The sequence below is a fragment of the Dermacentor albipictus genome, chromosome 1, assembly GCF_038994185.2.
Source record: "Dermacentor albipictus isolate Rhodes 1998 colony chromosome 1, USDA_Dalb.pri_finalv2, whole genome shotgun sequence".
In the NCBI taxonomy this organism is placed as follows: Eukaryota; Metazoa; Arthropoda; class Arachnida; order Ixodida; family Ixodidae; genus Dermacentor; species Dermacentor albipictus.
In genome coordinates, this window is record NC_091821.1 from 329,447,388 (window position 1) to 329,467,891 (window position 20,504).

Here is a 20,504-nt window from a genome sequence, read left to right on the forward strand (position 1 = left end):
AGGGACATATATAAGAAACGTATTCGTTCCTTATACATATAATCTTGTTCTGAGGCATTGTTCACCGGTTACTTCTCGCACGACAATTTCCAGAACAAAACACCGTGGCAGCCATTAAGCCTGAACCTTAAAGAAATTCCAGTCATGTGTCCCATCAGTTTATTATGTCATAAAACCAAACGTGCTTTCAAGTTCACTTAACGTATAGTACATCTCTTTTAACGTTTTCAACTAAATATAATGTGTTACATGCTTTAAATTTTAATATGTAATTTGTTCGCCTAAATTACGACAAATAAACTGCGATAGACGCATAGAAAAAGTGTTTAAGATCTCCTGGCTTCTGCTCTGACACACTACGACGGCTCACATTTGTGTTTTCTGCCAGCGGGCAATTTTTGTGGGCCAAACCGGAAAATTGCCAAGGCATCTGTTTATAAACAGCGAAATGCCCTATGAGAAATACAAGGTGGCTATGAAACTGTTACGTTTTATCCAACGTTATTTGCACTCATACGTTGAGGAAATTCACTCTATCAGTTGCGTTGAGTTAAGTGGTTGTAGGCTACTGGTGGGATTAGCCTTGCAGTTTCTGCCGACAATTGCTCCACCGTAGCGACACTTAAAATACCTAAATCACATATATCAGACAAAGACCTCACAATTACACATAGTCACTCCTAAGGTCACCATGTGGAGGTCAAATCCGTGTCCTGCAGGTAATTTAAAAGAAGGCGAGAAACCTCCTTCGTACACTACTGGTTCCCGCGCGGGAATACAATGTCCTGGAGAGAGCTGTGAGGAATTCCTCTCTTCTTGAGCGAGCCGAATAACACGCTCCTTTCCGCGTTATACAGAGTACAGCACATAGGGTAATGTTCTATGTCACCGCAAACACCACACGTTGAACATAATGGAGACAACGCCACGCCAGTCTTATACATCCACGCAGAGGTACGAGCAGAGCCCATGCGAATACGGAGCAATAAAGTGGCTTGGTTTCTTTTGAGACCCTTGGTCACACATGGCTTGTGAGGTGAGCTCCACAAAGAACTGAAGTGGCACAACACAGCTTCTCTGAAGAGTCTCTTGTCCTCTTGAGGAACTTTTCTCAATGTATTCCAAGACAGCGCTCTATGGGCGAGGCTGTCCGCCATCTCGTTGCCTATGATACCTATGTGCGAGGGCACCCATTGGAAGAGCCATGGAGAAGCCTTTGATATGGAGATTGTGCACTGAGCGTAGGGAGCTAAGACATGAGGCATCAGGAGGGAACCCGTGCTCTAACCTTTGAAGGGCGGATTTTGAATGTGTAAGAATGACAACAGGTTGAGGCGTACAAAAGTGTAGCTTCTTTAGAGCTGCCTCAATGGCAACGCTTTCGGCCGTTGTGGAGGACACGAGTGCAGTGAAGCGAACTGACCAATCATACTTCAAAGAGGGAACGTGAAAAGCAGCTGCACTAGATCCTCTGACCTTGTCCACAGAGACATAAGTAAAAATTTGAAGATGACGTGCATATTCATTCTCAAGATGATCCAGTACGAGCGAACGCGTTGCCGCCAGAGGAGAACTCCGCTTAGCGCGAACGTGAGGAATTGTCAATGAACAATCGAGGCTCGTGCATGACCAAGGTGGTTTCAACCTCCTAGTTCGACCTCTAGCGTCAAGGCCCAGGTAACCAAGAGTATTAAGGGCCAAGTATGTTCGAGACTCAGATCTTTTTCGAAGGCTCTGTAGAAGGGCTCGCCCGGCTATCGTCTGTTTGAGGCGGCCAATTTGCATCAATAACCTTTGTGAAGTGACTAGGCTAAGAGGTCTCGATAGAGAATCATAAAGTACTGCATTGTTAGGAGCAGTCTGCAGAATGCAAGAGCCCTCCTTGGGCCCTTTCTGTGCAAAACCTCAAGTCGTTCCAGCTATGACAGCGAGGGGGAAATTAATGGGAGCTGGTACATTATTCGACTCGTCACTAGTACATCGTGCAGCCTGATCATTTTGGGCGTCATTATTGACTACCGTCTACAGTGGCGACGAGCTGTGGACTCTATTGTGACATTACTATCTCCGCGTCTCAATGTGACCCACAGAGTTGCAAGTGAGCAATGGGGAAATCACCCTTCTTCACTCTATCAGAATTTTACTAAGGCTTACACCCTTGTCACATTGACTCGATAAGTGCCTTGATACTCCTCAGAAACCCTAATAGACAAATTTACTTCACCCGACACACACGGTATTCTTATGCAGATTTCGTCGTGCGTTGTGATTTCGCAAATAAAAGCAAAATAAAAAAGAGGAACACCAAGGCTGAAGCAATGAACGGAAATCCCACTGCCTGCCATCCGCAACGATATTATTTTAAAAGGGCCGTCTATAAATACAGTATCGTGGCAGTACCCGTCCACACTGTTTACACATCTCTAAATTGTGAATGAATGAATGAATGAAAAATATAAATAAATAATGAATAATCGACTCTTGAAGGGCGTACTTTTCTGTATGACTGCACATCTTCGTGGCACGAGTACAAGATTTTAAAATAGTTGGTTCGTGATACTCGTGAAATTATTGAGGTTTTACCCCTTTCACGCGCACGAAAAAGAAATGAAAGAAAGAACATCAAGAAACAAAGAAATTGTTCTTCAAGAAGCCAAAACGCTCGAATGTAAGTGATGTTCGAAATTGATTGCTGTTACATCACTCTCCATGGCATCGACAAGGGGAAGAAATTGGAAACGCCATTATGAGCATATCTTGAACACTACTGGCACGTTCGACCATGAAGGAAAAAATGTGCAAACAGAGTATCAACAGGGAAACCATTATGGTATTTCACCCTGACCCCCTTAAGTACAAGCAAGGAGAGAGTTCCCAGTGAAGAACAACACTGTCATGTGGGCTCGCTTCGAACCACCTGGTTTTCGCCCCTCTCTCTGGGAAGCACCAGTTCGTGCTTATCCCTTTGCATTCGTCCTCGCTCACCCCATTTTCACTCCCCCATTTAGCCGTGTTTTTTTTTCTTTTTCTCCTCTTTTCTCTCGCCCGTGCCCGCGCTCTCTCATAACTGCGAGTAGCATCGGCGGCACCGTATCTGCTTGGTTCCCGCACACGTGATCGGATCTCGCTGCCTTCTTCTTAGCGCGGCGCACCGCTAACTCCGCCTGAGTGGTCCGGGCCGACCGCCAGAACCCGCGCCGTACTGCGTCCGCCGCGATGATGATGATGATGATGATGGTTATGAGTGCTTCGGAAAGAGGCTCCACGTCGGCCGCAGCGGCGGCGCCATTTACAGAGTGGGCTTGATTCCATTAGGGGGCTCGCCGCCAGGTCTCGGTCCCTTGAGACAAGTGCCCTCCTCCGCCTCCGCCTTCTCCCCCTTTACCGCAGCGTTCCCTCTGCCGCGCCTGCCTCGTCCACTGCCGACACGCCATCGCAGCCAGGCAAAGCCCAGCCTGGCCGGCACTCGCCCCCTCTCCTTCTTTACAGCTCAGCCCGCTCTGGTATGGAGAAAAAAAAAACAGGGGAAATAGTGAAAGAAAGAAGTGCCTGCCCGATGCTACCATGCCATCGGCGCAGGCTAGGCTGCAGCACGCGTCTGCCACTGAAGAGATTATATGCGCGCGTACGCGGACCACGTTGAATAAAAAAAAAAAACGATCAAAACGGAGAGAAACAGAAGAATGCCGAGAAGGGAAAAAAATGGCTCCCCTCTTTCACACGCTCTCAAAGAGAAGCGGGGGTCTGCCCTGGAATACATGTAGAAGACGTGAATCGACGGCTACCCAGAATAACGCGCCTTCGAAGAACGTCAGGGTGGAGAACGAAGACTAGAAACAGAGGGATGTGTATAGGTCCATAAAAAATAATGAGCTGAAACAGAGCTAGAAAGGGCGTGACGCAGGCACTGAATTTAGAAGGCCTTTACGAAAATAGGAGACCGAGCGAGGCTGCCGGAACGCCCCAGCCATTGTTTGGGAAGGGTGGTGTACTACGATGAAATAAATAAAAATGGAAGTGAGGGTGAGAAAAAAAAATAAAAGGAGACAACTGAGGAGGCTCTTCGCATGCATACGAAGGCGGGTTATCCGGAACCTTGGCTAATAAGCGCCTCTTCGAGAAGTAGCGAGGGTGAGGCATAAATAATTATATTTGAAAATCGGCGATTGTAGTTGTATCCTAGGGCAAGCTCTAGAGACCACAGAAAGCAATGCCTGCAGCACAAAAATTGCTATAAGGCAAATTAGACTGTATACGATGAAGTGTGCACTGCACAGACACTGCTTTTCGAACGACCAGGTTAAAAATCATATTCACAGAAATTGTGAATATGAGAGCATAGCTTATAGCAACAAGGAGTTACAGAATACTACAACGCGATGCGGTCCTGGTACACTGAATGGAGGGTAAAGCTAAAGAGGTTAAGAAAGGAAGTAAATGCAGGCTTCTTGCCCACCACATTTTCTCTCTGCTTCTCATTTAAGTGTTTTTGTTTGCATTTAGTTTCCACAGGATGTTTTCCGAGCTGAAAAATATCCGCCAGTTGCTCCCCGATGCACGTATTATAACCGTATCTCGCTGGTCAAGAAAAAGGTGGCAGCGAGTATGCAATTTCTTCAGCAACTTCTAACAAATGCGCTTAGCGCTGTGGTAGTCATCGTTTCCGCATAACTGGTGCCTCCCTGTTATCGCGCCCAATGAACGCCGTGTGTCGTGTTGTCTCTTCCTTTTTTTCTATCCCTGAGTATAGGCTATGCCCTACGGTGACGAAACTAGCCCAGAGGAAACCGTCGTTGAAATAACTCATGACTTGTCTTACCGATTTTGCCATACTCGATGCTAATATCACGGTACCAGTTAAACACACATCGTGTAAGCTGACACCAATTATTTGGTTGTTAATGCGGTTTTCCTCAAGTTTTACGAGACAAACACGAACAACGAACCACTCGGCAAATAAGTTGCATTTTCACAGCGCGGTTGGCAGTCAAATAGCCGGCGAAATGGCCGGTGAGCCCTCCCTCTCTCTACTTTCCCTTGAAAACAAATAGAAAGAAACAAAAACAAAAGAAAAGTTACAAGCCTGCTCGGGCAATTAAGCCCTTCTCGCTCCCAATTAGCTGCCAAACCTAGCGCGACTTTTATTAACAACCGCAGGGGGTTCTCCTTATACGACCCAGAGGAGCGGTGGGTGCGCGCCTCTTCCTCGTTCTCGGGGCCAAAACACCCCGTGGTCGTACGCGGCGCGTATACGACCAAAGCCGCGTCCGAGAGAGTGCCATCCCGAGGGTGTGTATTGAGAGGGAAGGTACGCCAATGGGAAAACCAGAACGACAGCGGCGCGGCGTGGAAGCGCCATGCAAGATCGCGGGAAGGGAGGGAACGTAAGGCTGCCGAGTGCGCGCGCAATCTCAGGCCTGCTCGCCGGTCCGCAGTTGCAACTTCCTAAATGGGACCCCGCGGTGAAGCTCCTTCGTTTCCGAACCGCGAGCCAAGCTCCTCGGTCTCCGGTCTGTCTGGTCTGCCCGAGGCGGTGATGGCGCAGTAGGCGAAAAGCCGGCCTCACTCTTGCCTTGCTTTGTTGCCCTGCTGACGACGCCCTCTATATATTGTTCCCTTTCTCCCCATTCCCTTCAGCCTGCACGCCGGGATTCCGCACAGAGGGCTTACCTCTCACCCTCGCCTGGCGCATCCTTTTACCCTCCGGTGGAATTCCCGGCGCCCGCGAGCCATCCGGAGCCGCTCCCTGCCCTCGGACCGTAAAAGGTCTGACCCCTGTCCGGTGGCAGACGATCCCCCCACCCCTAATTAAGGCCGGAGAACGACGATACTTCTCGTGCTCTCAATCCGGTTAATTACCGAACTGATTTTGAAACGACTTTTTCGGCGCGGCGTCTCCTGCTCCTGCTGATGGGGGTGATGCTGGTGGTTGCTGGTGCTGCATTCTGTTGCCGTTGTTGCGGCTATTCGCTTCGCCCATTTTCTCCGTAGCTTTTTCTTATCTTTATTATACGCGCTCGTTGGCCGAGAAAGAAGCAACCCCGTGTGAGCTGTTTGTGAGCCCTTATTTACTGTTGTGGGCTCCCGATCCAAACCAGCCTACGTGGAAGGGACCGGGAGCTTTTATCACTTGTTTGCCTTTATTTCATGCCACTTGCTTAGTTGACGAAGAAAACGGGATAAAAACAGGTTCTCTCGATAAAAGAACCGCAGTGCTTGTTTATGTGACATTCATATTTGTCTTATTTAATCACTTTGTTCTGAGCAGTGTCCTTGTCAAAAGCTCGTCAACTAAGCATCGCACCCCCTGAAATCCCTGAGCCTCGGTTACATGCAACCAGGCAGATATCGTACATACGCTGTTACACAACACGACACATGACAGTGCAACCATGCACTTTCGATAGCATAATGTGTCATTTCATTGATAGCAGTCTTGCAGTAGATGTGTCATTCGTAATGGCTGAAAGGTGAAGATTTATCCATATCTCGTTTCCCAAAACTCGCTGTTGGATACTCAGAAGATATTTCTAATCTGGAAGCCGCGAAAGGTACTCAACGGCTCTTGAACTTAATGAAACATTTTAACGATACAGTCAAACAGTCTCGCGGCAAAACAGGATGAAAAAGTGGTGATATAATTGGTCTGAGAGCAGGCTTATGACAAGGCACACAACTAGACATTCCGCTAAATGTTTATCGTGTCAACAGGTATTCGACATCTTTCGGAAGTCTTCTTCTTTGTTTGCTCAACAATAATACACGCAAGAGTGCATTAGGCTGATGGTCGGAAAGACAGGCTCCACTCTTTGCCCAAGATCGTAAGTGTACGGTCCATTACGTGCATGCCACGAAGGAATATGACGAAGTGCTCGCCCCCGACAGCCAACAGCTGTCTGCGGCGATGCACATCCGGGAACCCTATTCTAGTGGTAATTACCTTTTGCAAGATTTGATCTCATCAAAAATTGAAGCTGGCTGAAAGCCTCTAGTATTATGACTCCATTAGCTGCATCCACACGGCGGTGTATGAAGTATGCATACCAAGTAAAGATAACAAGCGCACCTGTACATTTGCAGTGGCCTTAGCAGGTAGCATTGGTATTATTTTTTTTTCTCGTATCTTATTATTCATTGACTTCGCGACCACCATATCAGAGGTTCAGGCGGTTCAGCAACAAGCTTTTTTCGCTCTTTCATGTGTGTGCTTGTATCAACGAACGCAATTTCTGGATCGTCTGTGGTCGACTCGACTGTACTTGATGTTAGCGCAGGACAAGCCGCGGTATGAATGATTGCTTATGAGCCATACTTCCTTACGTTACACAAGGAGGTATGGCTGTCTCTGTGTGTCTGTTTATACATCCTCGTTCAGTCGCGCTTACGCATTCTATCGTGGAGGTATGGCGCCAGCTGCAGCAAAGTTTAATAGAGGTAAAGTGCTTATTCATGGTCTTGCAGTGGGGCAGAGCGTACAGGTACGGGGCGAAAAAAAATGACATTGATTGATATTTGAACTATGAAATCGTTAGCCGTCGCTATTTATCGCATAAGACTGCCTATTTCATACAAATAATCGGTTAGGTACAGATAGTCCAGTCGAAAGTTTCACTCGCCGTAAGTTCCGGCGGTGCACATCATTCGACGGAACGCAGCTTCTGTTGCCCAGGTAAGTGGACAAGCTCATCGTCACCAAGCATGCAAGCTGGCCAACCAGCAATTCTAAATGTTACACAAGGAAAGCGAATCAAACAAACTTAGTGCTGTTGCCAAGAGGTTAAGAAAAAAAAGTTTATATGTCGTTCCACTCTATTAATCCTTGCAAACGTGTAGTCTCGACAGCCACTTCTAGAAGCAATACGGCAGCAAGAAAAGCGGGACACTAATGCACTTGTTATGGGCGGCGAATTTCGTTTATTTAACGTTAACACGTTAGTTGAAGTACGGAAGGTGAGTCAGTTCAGGGTGCTCGGCTTAGTTAAGCAATGTAGTGTTACACACGCATTTTCAAACACAGCGCCGACGGTGACGCTATGATTACAGTCGCTCGTATACGAATACGAGTCCCCCTGACCTTATCTGTCGTTGCAGCTTTAGTCAAACGCATTATCCGTTCTCCGCACTGAATAAAGAGACAAGCAGACGGCTCCTTTGTCTTGGCGACTTTGCAGCGTTGAGACCTTCATCCTTCTCAATACGTTTGTCTTTCCTGTGCTGTAATCTTGAAGGCTGAGTTAGCCAAGTGCACAACGTATACGTACGTCCACAGAACGGACAAGCTCTCTGCTTCCCGTCACAAGATAAGAGGCCGTCACCTCTTGTCGAAATCAGGTCGGTGTGAGGAAACGGGCATCCCATGAATCTCGTTACATTTAATTGAACTTCGTTTTTCTTTCGCTAATCTCCCCACTCGTCCGTGACATTTGCGGATCCTATATTCCGCTTCTTTTTCTCAGGAAGAGGCGGTATGAGAATAAATCTATTCGGCTTCTGCTGCTTCATTCTCTGTTGATACTGAATAACTATAGGACCCATTTCATCCTCTTGTCCTAGTTCTTTTCAGTGCGGGAAGGCGCAGAATAAATAGCGGTTTTTATCTGTATGGACAAAAGAATAAAACGAAACGTGACAGGTAAGGAAGCAAATGAACTGGTAGAAGAAACATGACAGCGAATATTTTACTACGAATTCAAATCTAGCTTCTTTCGAAGCAACGTAAAGGCTGAAAGATTTCTTGACACAAAGCCCATGTCGAAATATGGAAGCACGCATGTCCCCAAAACTGTGTAGGCTTTAATGGGAGCAAAGAAAGGAAAGGGAATTCGGCAATACACGTCAAAAAAAAAGCTACTCAAAAGTCATGCAGCAGTGGGTGCAATAGTTTCGGTAGTTGTCTCAGAGCAATTACTAGATATCATCTCATATCACGAAACCATGCTTTTTCTTTTTGTTGACGACGTTAATTTTTACTTCACAGTGGGCACCATTTATGGATTTGAGGCAGGCTATTGAAGAATTGAATATGTTTGTTTTCGTGTCTCCTGTTCAAAGCAACTCACTCAGACTGCGAAGCCTCCACCAAAGCAATTAACGACCGCACACACTAGTTTCTCCAATCATAGGCCGCGGTTGACTTAAAAGACCTTTAAATCCACGTGCAGTCTTAAACAATCGTCGCATATAGATGCTCACTAAAGTGAGACGTGATATACACGCGGCAGTAGCTTAGTGGCTATGGCGTTGCACTGCTTAGCCCAGGGTTGTGGGTTCAATACCGGCCCTGTCAGGTGCATTTTGATGGGGGCGAAATGCAAAACACGCTCCTGTACCTGGGTGCAAGTTGTAGAACCTCAGGTGGTCAAAATTAATTCGTAGTCTCCCACTAAGGCATACCTTGTAATAAGATCGTCGTTTTGGCACGTAAAAATAAAGAAATTAACTAATTTTAGTTTAATGAACAAACACACCACCGTTCACTTGCTTTATTTTTGAAGCCAGTCAAACTATTCGCAGACTCCCTTAGTTTGGACCCTCCATGGTGGCTCGGCGGCTATGGTGTTGCGCTGCTAAGCACAAGGTCGCGGGATCCAATCCCGGCTGCAGCGGCTGCATTTCGAAGGAGGCCAAATGCAGAAACGCCCGTGTCCCGCGCATTGGGGGCACATTACAAATCTCCTGGTGGGCAAAATTAATCCGGAGTCCCCCAGAACGGCATGCCTCATAATCGAATCATGGTTTTGGCCCGTAAAACCCCATTATTAATTAATTTATTCATTCATTCATTCCCCAGTTTGCGCACTTGTAAAAGCAGTTTGCATACAGCATTTACTTCATTCGACTACACCATCGAAAGTACTGCACAGAAAATTAAACGAAATTTGTCTAATGAACAAGAATGCAAGATGTGCGCATTTCTCAAGGTTACAGCATTAATGATGCATCCACGTATTAGTTTCCTGTTTTTATAACCAGACCAAAATTTTTACGATCATCGCGACTGTCACGCAAGTATAAAACCAATAATCTGGCATCCAGGAAAAGTGGGTTCTCTTGCTCAAGGTGAGACAAGAACCTAGTTTAATTACTTCCGAAGGCGTGAGAACAAACGTGCACGATGTCCCACTTGTACAGCTATACTTCCACAGAGACAAAAGACGCACGCACGCATGCACGCACGCCCGCACACACTCACTCACTCACTCACGCACTCACTCACACACTCACTCACGCACTCACTCACACACTCACTCACGCACTCACTCACGCACTCACGCACTCACTCACGCACTCACTCACGCACTCACTCACGCACTCACTCACGCACTCACTCACGCACTCACTCACTCACACACTCACTCACACACTCACACACTCACGCACTCACACACTCACGCACTCACACACTCACACACTCACTCACTCACACACTCACTCACTCACTCACTCACTCACTCACTCACTCACTCACTCACTCACGCACACACTCACGCACACACTCACGCACTCACTCACGCACTCACTCACTCACTCACTCACTCACTCGCACAGTATTCACACAGAAGAAAATGCTCAGCAGGATGAACCAACTTTTCAATAAACAGCCCGAGCAATCATGCTAACGGGACCGTACCACTCGTCCGAGAAAGGAAAAATTATGGCTCCATTGATTAAAACTACCAGCGTCGATATATTGGACGAAAAACCTTGTAGCTGCATCTTATGTCTTTAAGTATTCTTTCCTTATCGCTACTTCAAGCGAAGGGTGCCATTAAGGAGGATTCATGGAGGAAATAAATGGGAGCACGGCAGTGAGTGAAAGGACGGAAACAAAAAGAAACGAGAAGCGGAAGGTGTAGAGGATCCGCAAAGAACATTCATTATACGTGTGGTGGGACCTTTAGAAAAGTAAACGTTACGTCGAAAACGATTTACGGTTTAGTTATTAAAGCAAACGGCAGGCAATATCTAAAAGAATAAAATACATTTGACATCTTTTTTTTACTTTTTTAAGAAAGAATACTTGAAACGTCCTTTCTTTAAGCTAATTTGATTCGATCCAACGCCTGTCGGGCATATCGGTGCTGTCCGCTTAAAGCCTTTGGTCGTATAAACGTCGAATCTCGTCTTCCCCGCTTCGCACCGATGTTTCTCTTCCCATGAGTGACGCTCTCATTACTTAACCATGGGAAATAGCTCAAGTTGAGCTACTAATGCCAATATTTCACCAGATAGAAAACTGCCTGAGGCAAGTTTGCAGCATTTGAGGTCAATCGAAGCAAGAACATGGGGGTACAACAATAATATTTGCATACATACCCTAAACGATCAGTACGGACGTAGGGAAGTCTCCATATAGGTTCTTACTCACATGCGTCTGTTTTTCTTGTAAACAATTTAAACAATGTAAGGGGAAAACAATTATCGATATTTTAATTAGTCAATAAAGAATTGTTCTTTGGTACAAAATGGCGAAATGAGATACGTGAAACACAAAATGACTTACGAGAAGATTTACATTCTTGAGTTAAGCTATGCTAAAAACCGCGCGGCAAAAAAAAAGAGAAAAAATGGGGGATAACCTTTTTTTTTTCTGTCGTGCAGTTTGCCACCCTAATAATCTCAAGAATTGTGTTTTAACAAGATTAGTAAACTATCCCTCTTGATATTTACGTGCTCCCTTTCAACTTCCTTACACACATAGGTAAAAAATACTGGATCAAAATATAGCAATTATTATTGCTATCACAGCCTGATTATTAAGTCTATGTAAGTGGTCAGACGTCAATTGAGGCTGTTTGAAAGTAAGAGCAAAAATAAGAAGTAAAGATCCGCATTATCAATCACTTATCACTCTGATAACTCCAGCAAGTCAGTAAGGACGAGACGAGTGTGCCCTAATTTTTCCTCTTTGCGGCTAATTTTAAAAAATGCGCACTACGCAGTTCCATACTGCTCGCTCATTATACTTCCCTGTGGCAGTAAATACCACGCTGTCCCCCTCATTACACCGCAGAGGTAGAACACAGTGGCTTATCATTCACAAGGATCAGGATCAGACCTGGTATAACGCGAGGACTGCATGATCTTGACCCGCTGATCCCAGTGCAATAATGGAGGCGGAGCGTCGCTTGGACCACTTACGAAGCCCTAAAAGAAAAATCATGGGAATATAATCCCTATACAATATTGATTTGCTGCCCAGCTTTGCATTCCCTCATAATCGCCATTTGCGATTATCCATTAGTTTGAACACGACATGTTTAAGCTAACATTCAGCAACGCATAACACTATCAGCTACTATACAGCTCATGACAGCGGTTCGAAAGCTTTAGTCTAAAGCTGTAAAGAAAATCACTACAAGCATTCCTTTGGCTACCACTATCTTCCGCCCATGAGTTCTCCGAACATTGCTCTTGTTTTTACTCCTTGGCCGCGGCCATCTATAAGCCAAGCCGTACGTAGCATTAAGCGGTTAGAAAGACAAGCAGCGAAAGCGTTAATGAAAGTTTTAAGGCAGCAATAAAGCTCACTTACTGTTCTGTTTTCTTTTTTTATTATTATTATTATTTTATCCTCCGCTGCGCCGTCCGTTCGGGCGCGCCGGAAGGATATGAACTGAGACAGGGCAACGAGTGTGAGCGGGTGGGCAGGAAAGGCGAGTTTTTTTTCTTTTACTTTCATTTCCCCCTTCTTCGTTTTCCAGCCTGCCCACAGCCGGGCGCAGTGCTCTCGTCGAGAGAGCGGCCTGTCTCGGGCGTGATGTAGTGTCGCAATACCCGTGTCGAAGGGTGCCTTTGGGCACTGTTAAGTTATTCCGAACGATGGCCATTGGCCGAGCGTTCCCGAAGAAGAAGCTGTCCGCCTTCGCGTCTCGCCTCGCTGACGTACAACACCACAAATTACGAGCCGCCAGCTCGCGGAATTTCACTCTGCGCTGCCGGACCGCGCCTTCTGGGAGCCCCGGCCCCGTGCCTCGGCCGTGGGCGCGTCGCCTCCGTCTCGTCGCCGCCGCCACCACCACTGCCGTCGTGCGATGAGAAAAGCTCCGTAGAATGAGGATTGCAAGGGGAAGGGAGGCCCGCGAAAATGATTCTTGCGCAAAGATCTCTGCGCTCTCTCACTGGTCCTTTTTCCTTTCCTTTTCTACTTTTTTTTTTACTCTTTCCGCTTCCTTTTAGCGTTGATGTTCCCAAAGGCATTCTTGCTCTTTCCTTTAAGCTCTCGTGTTCGTACGTCTCCAAGCAGAGATTTGTGGGTCGCTCGTGTATTTTGCAGCCGGGTAGAAAAATAAATAATGACTGACAGCGCGGCGTGCGCGGTGCTGCGACGCGGTAGATGGCAGGACGGCCATTCAGACCCTGTCTTCCGACGTGTTAGTTCAATAATGACTTACTCGCGTTGAGCAGGAAAAAAAAATGGGGAACGAAAAGAGTCTGATGCGCTGTGCGAAAATGACCGAGTCGGCCTCCTTTTCTTTTCTTTTTATTTCTATTTTATAGAGCGAACAACATTTCTCGTCCGACTTCGGATTACTTTATTTTTTTAACGTTAACGATCGTTACGTTTGAAGCGGCTAGGTAAAACACGCTGACTACAGTCGCGTTCTGTAAGCTTGTTTGTGCGCGCCTGACAAATGTGACTGAAATCACAGCTATGATAACAACAAGGTGCGGCTTGTGAGCAGGCCCTGCGTTTCCTTCAGTCAAAGGCATATTAGCTCAAGATACACTGTAAAGCATGGATGCACATGTCATTAAAGCAAAACTGCGCATAGCTAGGGCTTTTCAGGTAAGGGTTCATTGCATTTGCATTCTCTTAAACAAGCGATAGCTCCAGACATAATTCAGAATAAGGCGCCGGTCATTCGAATTCCCTGTGCATCGAGGAAATGACAGGCGAAGGTAGAGGAGGTGAGACAATTAGTGTTGAGTGTCAAAAAAATAGCTGTCAGAAAATAGATAAGTTAGTCCTGGGGTTTTACGTGCCAAAACTACGATCTCATTATGAGGAACGCCGTAGTGAGAAACTCGGGTTTAGTTTTGACACCTGGAGTTATTTAACGTGCACCTTTAGTTTAAGTGCACGAACGTTTTTTTGCATTTCGCCTCCATCGAAACGCGACCGCCATCGTAGGGATACAACCCTTGACTTTGAGTGCCACGCGATAAGCACTGGACTACTGCGGTAGATCCCCCAGCCTTCGTCTGGCCGTTTCTACGCTGTACAGGGTATGCCGTACAAACAACACCAAATATCTGCCCTGGTGAACTCTTTCGAAGCAATCTTGGTAAGCAACACCCATCGCTAGCGCTACGCGGCATAGTTCCCCTACTAAAGGCGAATAGGAACGTTAGCTTATAGTACAATATGCATCGTTAGATATCGCCTCATATGAAAAATGGTTTGACCTGAGCTCGGCTAAATACTTTTTGACAAAGCGAAGTTTCGCTGTGCAGGTAGAAAAACTAGTTACCAGACATACCATGGCGAGATATTATCGTTCTCTATTGAATTGAGGGAGGCAAATAATATGGGCTACGAGAATGTTTGGACATATCGCACAAATATAGAAACAGATCCAGCTGTTACTAAACGTGAAAGAAAGTAAGAAAAAGAAGAATATTCCAAAGGAAAAGCGCTGAAAGGACTAAACGCCACGTAATAATAACCATGTAGTGCGACCTCACGTTACAAATGCCGACTTCGAAGATAGTATTAGCAATGCGAATTTTAAAAGCAACTGATCCCATTATTGCACGAACGACCAACCTATAAAATGCATACGACAAGACAGTGGCCGCTATAACGTAAAACTATCCCAAACTTTTCTATTCCAATTCTGTAATCAGCCCTCCGCGAACGGTCGAAAACTTTTTTGGACCCCCCCCCCCCCTTCATCTGTCTATCACGCGACGTCGCGAAAACAGCGATAGCTCAACATCTGAGATGACGTGCATACACTAATTATGCATGATTTGACCAAACGAAAGAAAACAGTTATTTCTTATTCGACGCCTTTTCACCATTAGCCCTCGGCTATTGGTCAAGAGTTTTCGGGCTGCACCTACTTCACCTGCCTGTCACGTGACGTCACAAAACCGCAAAAACTCACCGCGTCATAGTGACGTGAATGCGTTAAAGGTGCATTAATATGCCGGACAAAACTGAATTTTCTTCTGAATAGACGCAGGCTGCCCAGTTCCGAAAGAAATAAAATATGGCTGCCGACGATTACTCTGGCGCTGGCTACTCGCACCTGCTGGAGAGCATGGGTTTATTTGCGTGTAATAAAGCTTTTTGCGTGGCCGTGTAACGTTTTCGAGCACTTTCGGCACGTTTACAACCTCGTTCTGCCAACTCTTCTTTGCTGAGGATCCGTTTTAGCATCATTCTTAAGCTTCCGTTGCATGCCAACGCGATTTTCGGCCAGCCACCCCAAGTTGCGTAAGGGAAAGTGGACCAATCGCAGACGCCGGCAGTACCCTCTTCATCCGGTTAAGGATTTTCAGTGCAGTGGCTCGGTCCCATTGAATCCCTCTCCACTTGAGCGGGTTCCTCGCCTCTTGTGAGCCAATTAGATAAGACAAGCCGCTCAGTGCAGACAATGTCATTCGTTTTTTCAAGCAAACAAAAGTGACCTCCTATGAACGAGGAGAGCGTCTGATTGGTCCGTTGACACAACCCTGCGGGTGACTGCCCGATGCTTGCGTCGGCGGTTACGCAAATTTGACGTCAGGAGATTGGAATAAAAACATATTGGAATAGTTTTACGTTATAGGGCCCAGTGTGGCAGAACTATCGCCATCGCAAATGTTCTAACGAATACGTAGCTGAGCTCACGACAGTGTGTACTTTATTGCATGCTAATAAATGTCGAATATGTTGGTAAGATCTTCATGATCTCCTTCGAGCAGCCCGGGGCCGTGCATATCATTATCAAGTGGGACTATTTTGTGCATATGTTGATGTTATCCGGGAAAAAAAGGTTGTGAAGCTTTCCAGTTACATGTTCTGTTTTCATGTTCTGTCAAAGTGATTTCCATTCGTAAATTCAGCGTCATGTCGGTCACATTCTTCATTAGAATTGGGAAGTATTCCTTCCCGCAAGTTCCGACATCTGCTTTCCGTCATGCACTAGCAGCAGTGTCCTGGGAGAAAGTAGTAAAATCTATGAAACTTGAGTACTGATAGACATACGTCAAGTTAGCGGGTCATAATTTGAAAAAGGTAACCATGATTTTTCTACAGCGCAATAATCGATATTGGCGCAAGCGTCACTGTGCGTGGTGACTACCTAATATAAATCATTGTGCTCGTTAGTATAATAAGATTTTGAATAGCTTGGAGCTACTTACTGTTTCTTGGAGGGTCGCCGGAAACAAGACATAGCATTTACACACGAACATCATTGATGGTAGTTACGCAGAGGCTGCCGACGAACACTTTGGCTCTCGTGTAAGCGCAGACCATGTTTCGGACGCCCTGTGCTTCGCCGCCTGTCATAGGTAACCGGATGCTCTCTTCAAGATTGTACGCAGTACGTATGAAGACGTGACAGGAATTCCGAGCATCTTAACGTGATATATTTTCGCAAAACAGGGAAGTATATTTTTTTTAACTGCGCTCTCGGCACAACTAGTGCACCTGTTTTTCTCTGTGCCAAAACTCGCCACTCTGAGTTTTCTGAAGTGAAGAGCGCGCACTCTAGACTGGAGAGGCTCGCAAGGCCCGAAACTACGCCAGCAAGTGCCGAGAGAAGAGCTTCCGGTTTTCGCTGCTTCGCAAGAAGCAGCGCATCGCCGGAAGTTTGTCGAAAGACGTGACAGCAACCGGTCGGGGACAAGGCGCTGCTTCCTTGAATATCGAGGCAAATGCACCTCCGGGAGGAAGCAGACCAGGATAAAGTCTTTGCATCATGTGCAGCGTGTTTTCTTCTCGCGGTGATCGCGCATTTAAAGAAAGGGACTTCGGTCCATATAAAACGAAAAGGTCAGGTAGAGCGCCACTCATCAGGCTTAGACATTCTGTGCCCTGGAAAGTTTTGTTTGCGCAGCAATGCTAGAGGTTCGCTTCCTGCTTCGTCCTTCAGTCCTGGAAACTCATCAGGCTATTAAGGCGTGCACTTCTATGAGAAATGTTGCTCGCTTCGTAGCTTGTAAAGAAACTTCTAACCTACATTTGATTTTGACGCGAAAAGTGCGGTGCTTTTTGATGCAAGGTTGCGCTGATGTTGCATTAAGAAAACACATGGCGTCCTTTTAGAATCTAAGGTCACGCAGATATGAAAAGGAGACATCAGTGACATGCGGAAAGTTTTCTTTGCTAAGAGATACCAAACCTTCTTATGCCACTGCAACGTTTATTCTAGGAAAGCCGAGGCATAAATGTCGTTGCCAGCAGCTAATGGCTTGTGCGCAAACATATATCTCGTCCTGAGATAAAAGCAATTAGGACTTGCGTGGATCTAACTCACTGGCGGCATTTCCTTCCCCTTGCTGTGTGTGAGGTGCTTTCGCGTAAGAACACAGACGTCTGCCAGTAACGTTCAGTTAGAGGCGTCACTTGTGGCATCTACCATCACGTAGTTCTTTGTTGACATTAAACACTACATACTGTAGTGCATCCAGTGCTATAATGTTGCTCCAACAAAGATACAGTTATGCAAACAACTAAGTAAGGACTTTTCGAAGCTTACAAATATTTTTTTACAGTGATAGTTGTTATGGGCTTACTCCTTTATTCGGTTTGCTGCCGCCGAGGCTGCCGGTGTCCGTCGCTGGAATCCCAGATTACCATGCCAGAATTCTTTTTTTTTAATGAAGCATATCCCAAGCACTATGGGAACTGATGCTATGCAACGCATTTTGCTGGTAGCTGCCAACCAAGCATCGTTTGAGATTGCACAGAGCGTTACCAGATGGACCAATGTGTTTGTCTAAGACGAGCCGCTATTTGTCTGACACAACCGTCTGCGTGACGACAGCAGCAAGACGACGGTGACGACGATTGTGTGACGGCCAACTGCATGATTTTTATTCCAGCCCTTCGATGCGGCCTTATGACATGCCTGTTGTTGGGTTCTACGTAGGTACTGTATACGAACGTAAGCGAGAGAAACACGGATAATGACGTCATCAGCAACTACGTGTTATACAATCGCTCTTGCCTATGTGGATGTCACATGGTCTATGTGAAACGACGATGGCGTTTTCACTCTGGCGATGAAACGTGTAAACCTTCTCGGCCCGGGGTGATCTTGAAGGCAGCACATCGTCGCAGTTTCCACGTTGGGTTCGCTACTACTGCGCATTCTCCGCGCGCAGCACCCGAATCCGCGCGTTGCTGCAGGTACGCCCCCTCGCCTCCTCCCCCGCGCGGGTCTCTCCCACTGGGACCGCTCGTTTCTCCTTCGGCTGCGCGTCAGCTGCTACAACACGGCCGCCAGAATGCACAGACTGCACGGAAGAGGCAGCCCCGCGTGCTTGGATTGCGGCGAGGAGGAGACGCTTGAGCACCTTCTGCTCCACTGCCCGGCCTTCGATGTTGAGCGCACTGCGCTATTTGCATCATACCGTCGTGTGGGACTGCCCTGTGAGTCGGAGGGAGCACTTCTCTTTCCGGCAGCCCACCCTTCCATTGTAAAGAAAGTGCTTCCTGCCCTACTTGACTTTTGCTGTGACACGCAGCTGAGAGTGCGGCTGTAAGCCCCGCATTGCTTCTTCACCCTTCTTGTTATTTCTTTTCCGCCTTCTCTCCCTGATCTTTTTCTCCCCACTCCCCTTTCCCTGTGCAGTGTTGTTGAGCTGTTCTCCTCTGAGAGACAGTTACGGCACTGCACTTCTCTCTTCCTCTCCTTCAAAAGTCACTACACACATGGTTCGCTACTACGAGCGAGGCACTGAAGAATGTGAGCCGATCCCGCCAACGGTGCAGGCTGACACAGAGTCTCGAAGCGCGAGCTGTCACGAAGAAAAGGCACGAGAAACTGTCACTTGACGCGTGCGCCAAACGCCTGAAAGAGCTAGTAGGCTTTGTGAACGTACACTTAAATGGGGAGGCCACAATTTCTCTATGTTTGCTCGTGCGACAGTGTGCAACCTGTTTGCCGTTGCCAAAATTTTTTACGTGCTCCAAGCGTTGTGCATGTCAAGGGCTAACATACAACGTTTACACAGAGTACTCGCAGTGTTTGTATGGGGTTCAAGCTGGGAGCGCACCAGTCGCACTAATCCCCTTCGCTCGGTTAAAAATGGAGGATTAGGTCTGGCACATTTGTTCATTAGGCAGATTGTGTCGAGGTTTGTTTTCTTACGGGACCAAAATGACCCATTTTTATTAACTATGTTTCAAACAAGGCTGAGCGAAGCTATACCTGAGTTTATTGTATCGTCACATCGGTGCAGTCAAGGCAGAGCGCGTGGTTTCCTAAAAGAGGTAGTCTTGGCTTTTCAGCTGTTAAAGGTTCGGTTCTCCATGGAATACCTAAGTAGGGTACCACGAAAGCACTTATATAAGGACCTGGTAGACACAATGTTGCCGGTGCCATTGTATCGCTCGATGTTCTGCATTGGACCTGAAAAGGACGTACTAAAAAGAGTAAAACGAATGCCAGTTCGCCCGTCGGTAAAGTCCTTCTTTTTCCAGCTCCACACCAATACTTTACCTGTCAAACCGTGGCTAGATGAAAAAGGTATTTCCGTGCCTTGGAGCGTCAACTGTTTACTATGCCGGAAACCCGAAACAATAGAACACATTTTTCTTGACTGCTGGGATGCTGTGTTCCATGGGGACATCTTACAGAGAACACTAAAGAAGGACTTGCCAATTACACCATATGAGATTCGTTTCTTGCCTACTCTAAATGAAGACAATGTACCCTATGACATGTTCATGCTGGTGTCCTTACATAGTTTATGGAAAACTAGAATGGCCGTGAGACATGCCGAAATAAATGCCCGGCCTGTTAGAGAATACTTCATTGAAAGCATTTGTCATATTAAGGAAATGTATAATTTGCAAAAAGAAAAACCAACATGGCTCAGTGTGATGACTGAGCTAGCGAATTTCAAGCGTTTTTAGCCCTGTGACTGCCAACCAATGGCAGAGATGTTGTCGTGACCGTTGTCTATTGTTAAAATGTCTTGTTTTGTAGCCTTGTTGCCATGTCGGTAATAAAGAAAAAAAAAAGGCACGAGAGGAGTGTGCGCGCGATGGTGGCCTAGTGTTTAGAGCATTGAGATGCTGTGCTAGAAAGCAGAGGATGGATTTCACTGTCGGTCATGAATCTGTTTTTATTGCCGAGTTCCGAAGCGAGGCGAGACAGGAAATGTCTACCTATATGTATAGCGCAAAGTATCTGGAATGAGGCAAAGAATGCTTGTCGTTAAAGAGTTGCAGCGCCGCGCGAGTGTGCCAGCTCAGGGCTAGCAGATTATTTCCAGTTTGATCCAGATTACACATCGCAATCACTTCGACGATGCTGGTGCAACGAACACTGCTCATA

At 46.6% G+C, this 20,504-nt stretch overlaps 2 protein-coding genes across 7 annotated transcripts in view; one reads left to right on the forward strand and one right to left on the reverse strand.

Annotated features, from left to right (window-relative positions):
* Positions 1-20,504, reverse strand: part of LOC135909324 (lachesin-like) — a 441,203-nt gene that overhangs the window by 253,916 nt on the left and 166,783 nt on the right. For 2 of the 6 annotated variants that reach the window (XM_065441296.1, XM_065441302.1), the window contains one exon: positions 3,294-3,500. The exons of the other annotated variants lie outside the window; for them this stretch is intronic. In XM_065441296.1, the coding sequence (XP_065297368.1) occupies positions 3,294-3,312 (19 nt within the window). In that variant the 5' untranslated portion in view covers positions 3,313-3,500. The remainder of the gene's footprint in view (positions 1-3,293; positions 3,501-20,504) is intronic. 6 annotated transcript variants of the gene reach the window in all.
* Positions 19,067-20,146, forward strand: LOC135908984 (uncharacterized). Its single transcript, XM_065440848.1, has one exon. The coding sequence runs from the start codon at positions 19,073-19,075 to the stop codon at positions 20,078-20,080; it is 1,008 nt and encodes a 335-aa protein (XP_065296920.1). The 5' UTR covers positions 19,067-19,072; the 3' UTR covers positions 20,081-20,146.

Bases quoted from the DNA above. Each gene is read 5' to 3' on its own strand.
- LOC135908984 (XM_065440848.1), top strand. From the start codon at position 19,073: ATGTTTGCTCGTGCGACAGTGTGCAACCTGTTTGCCGTTGCCAAAATT.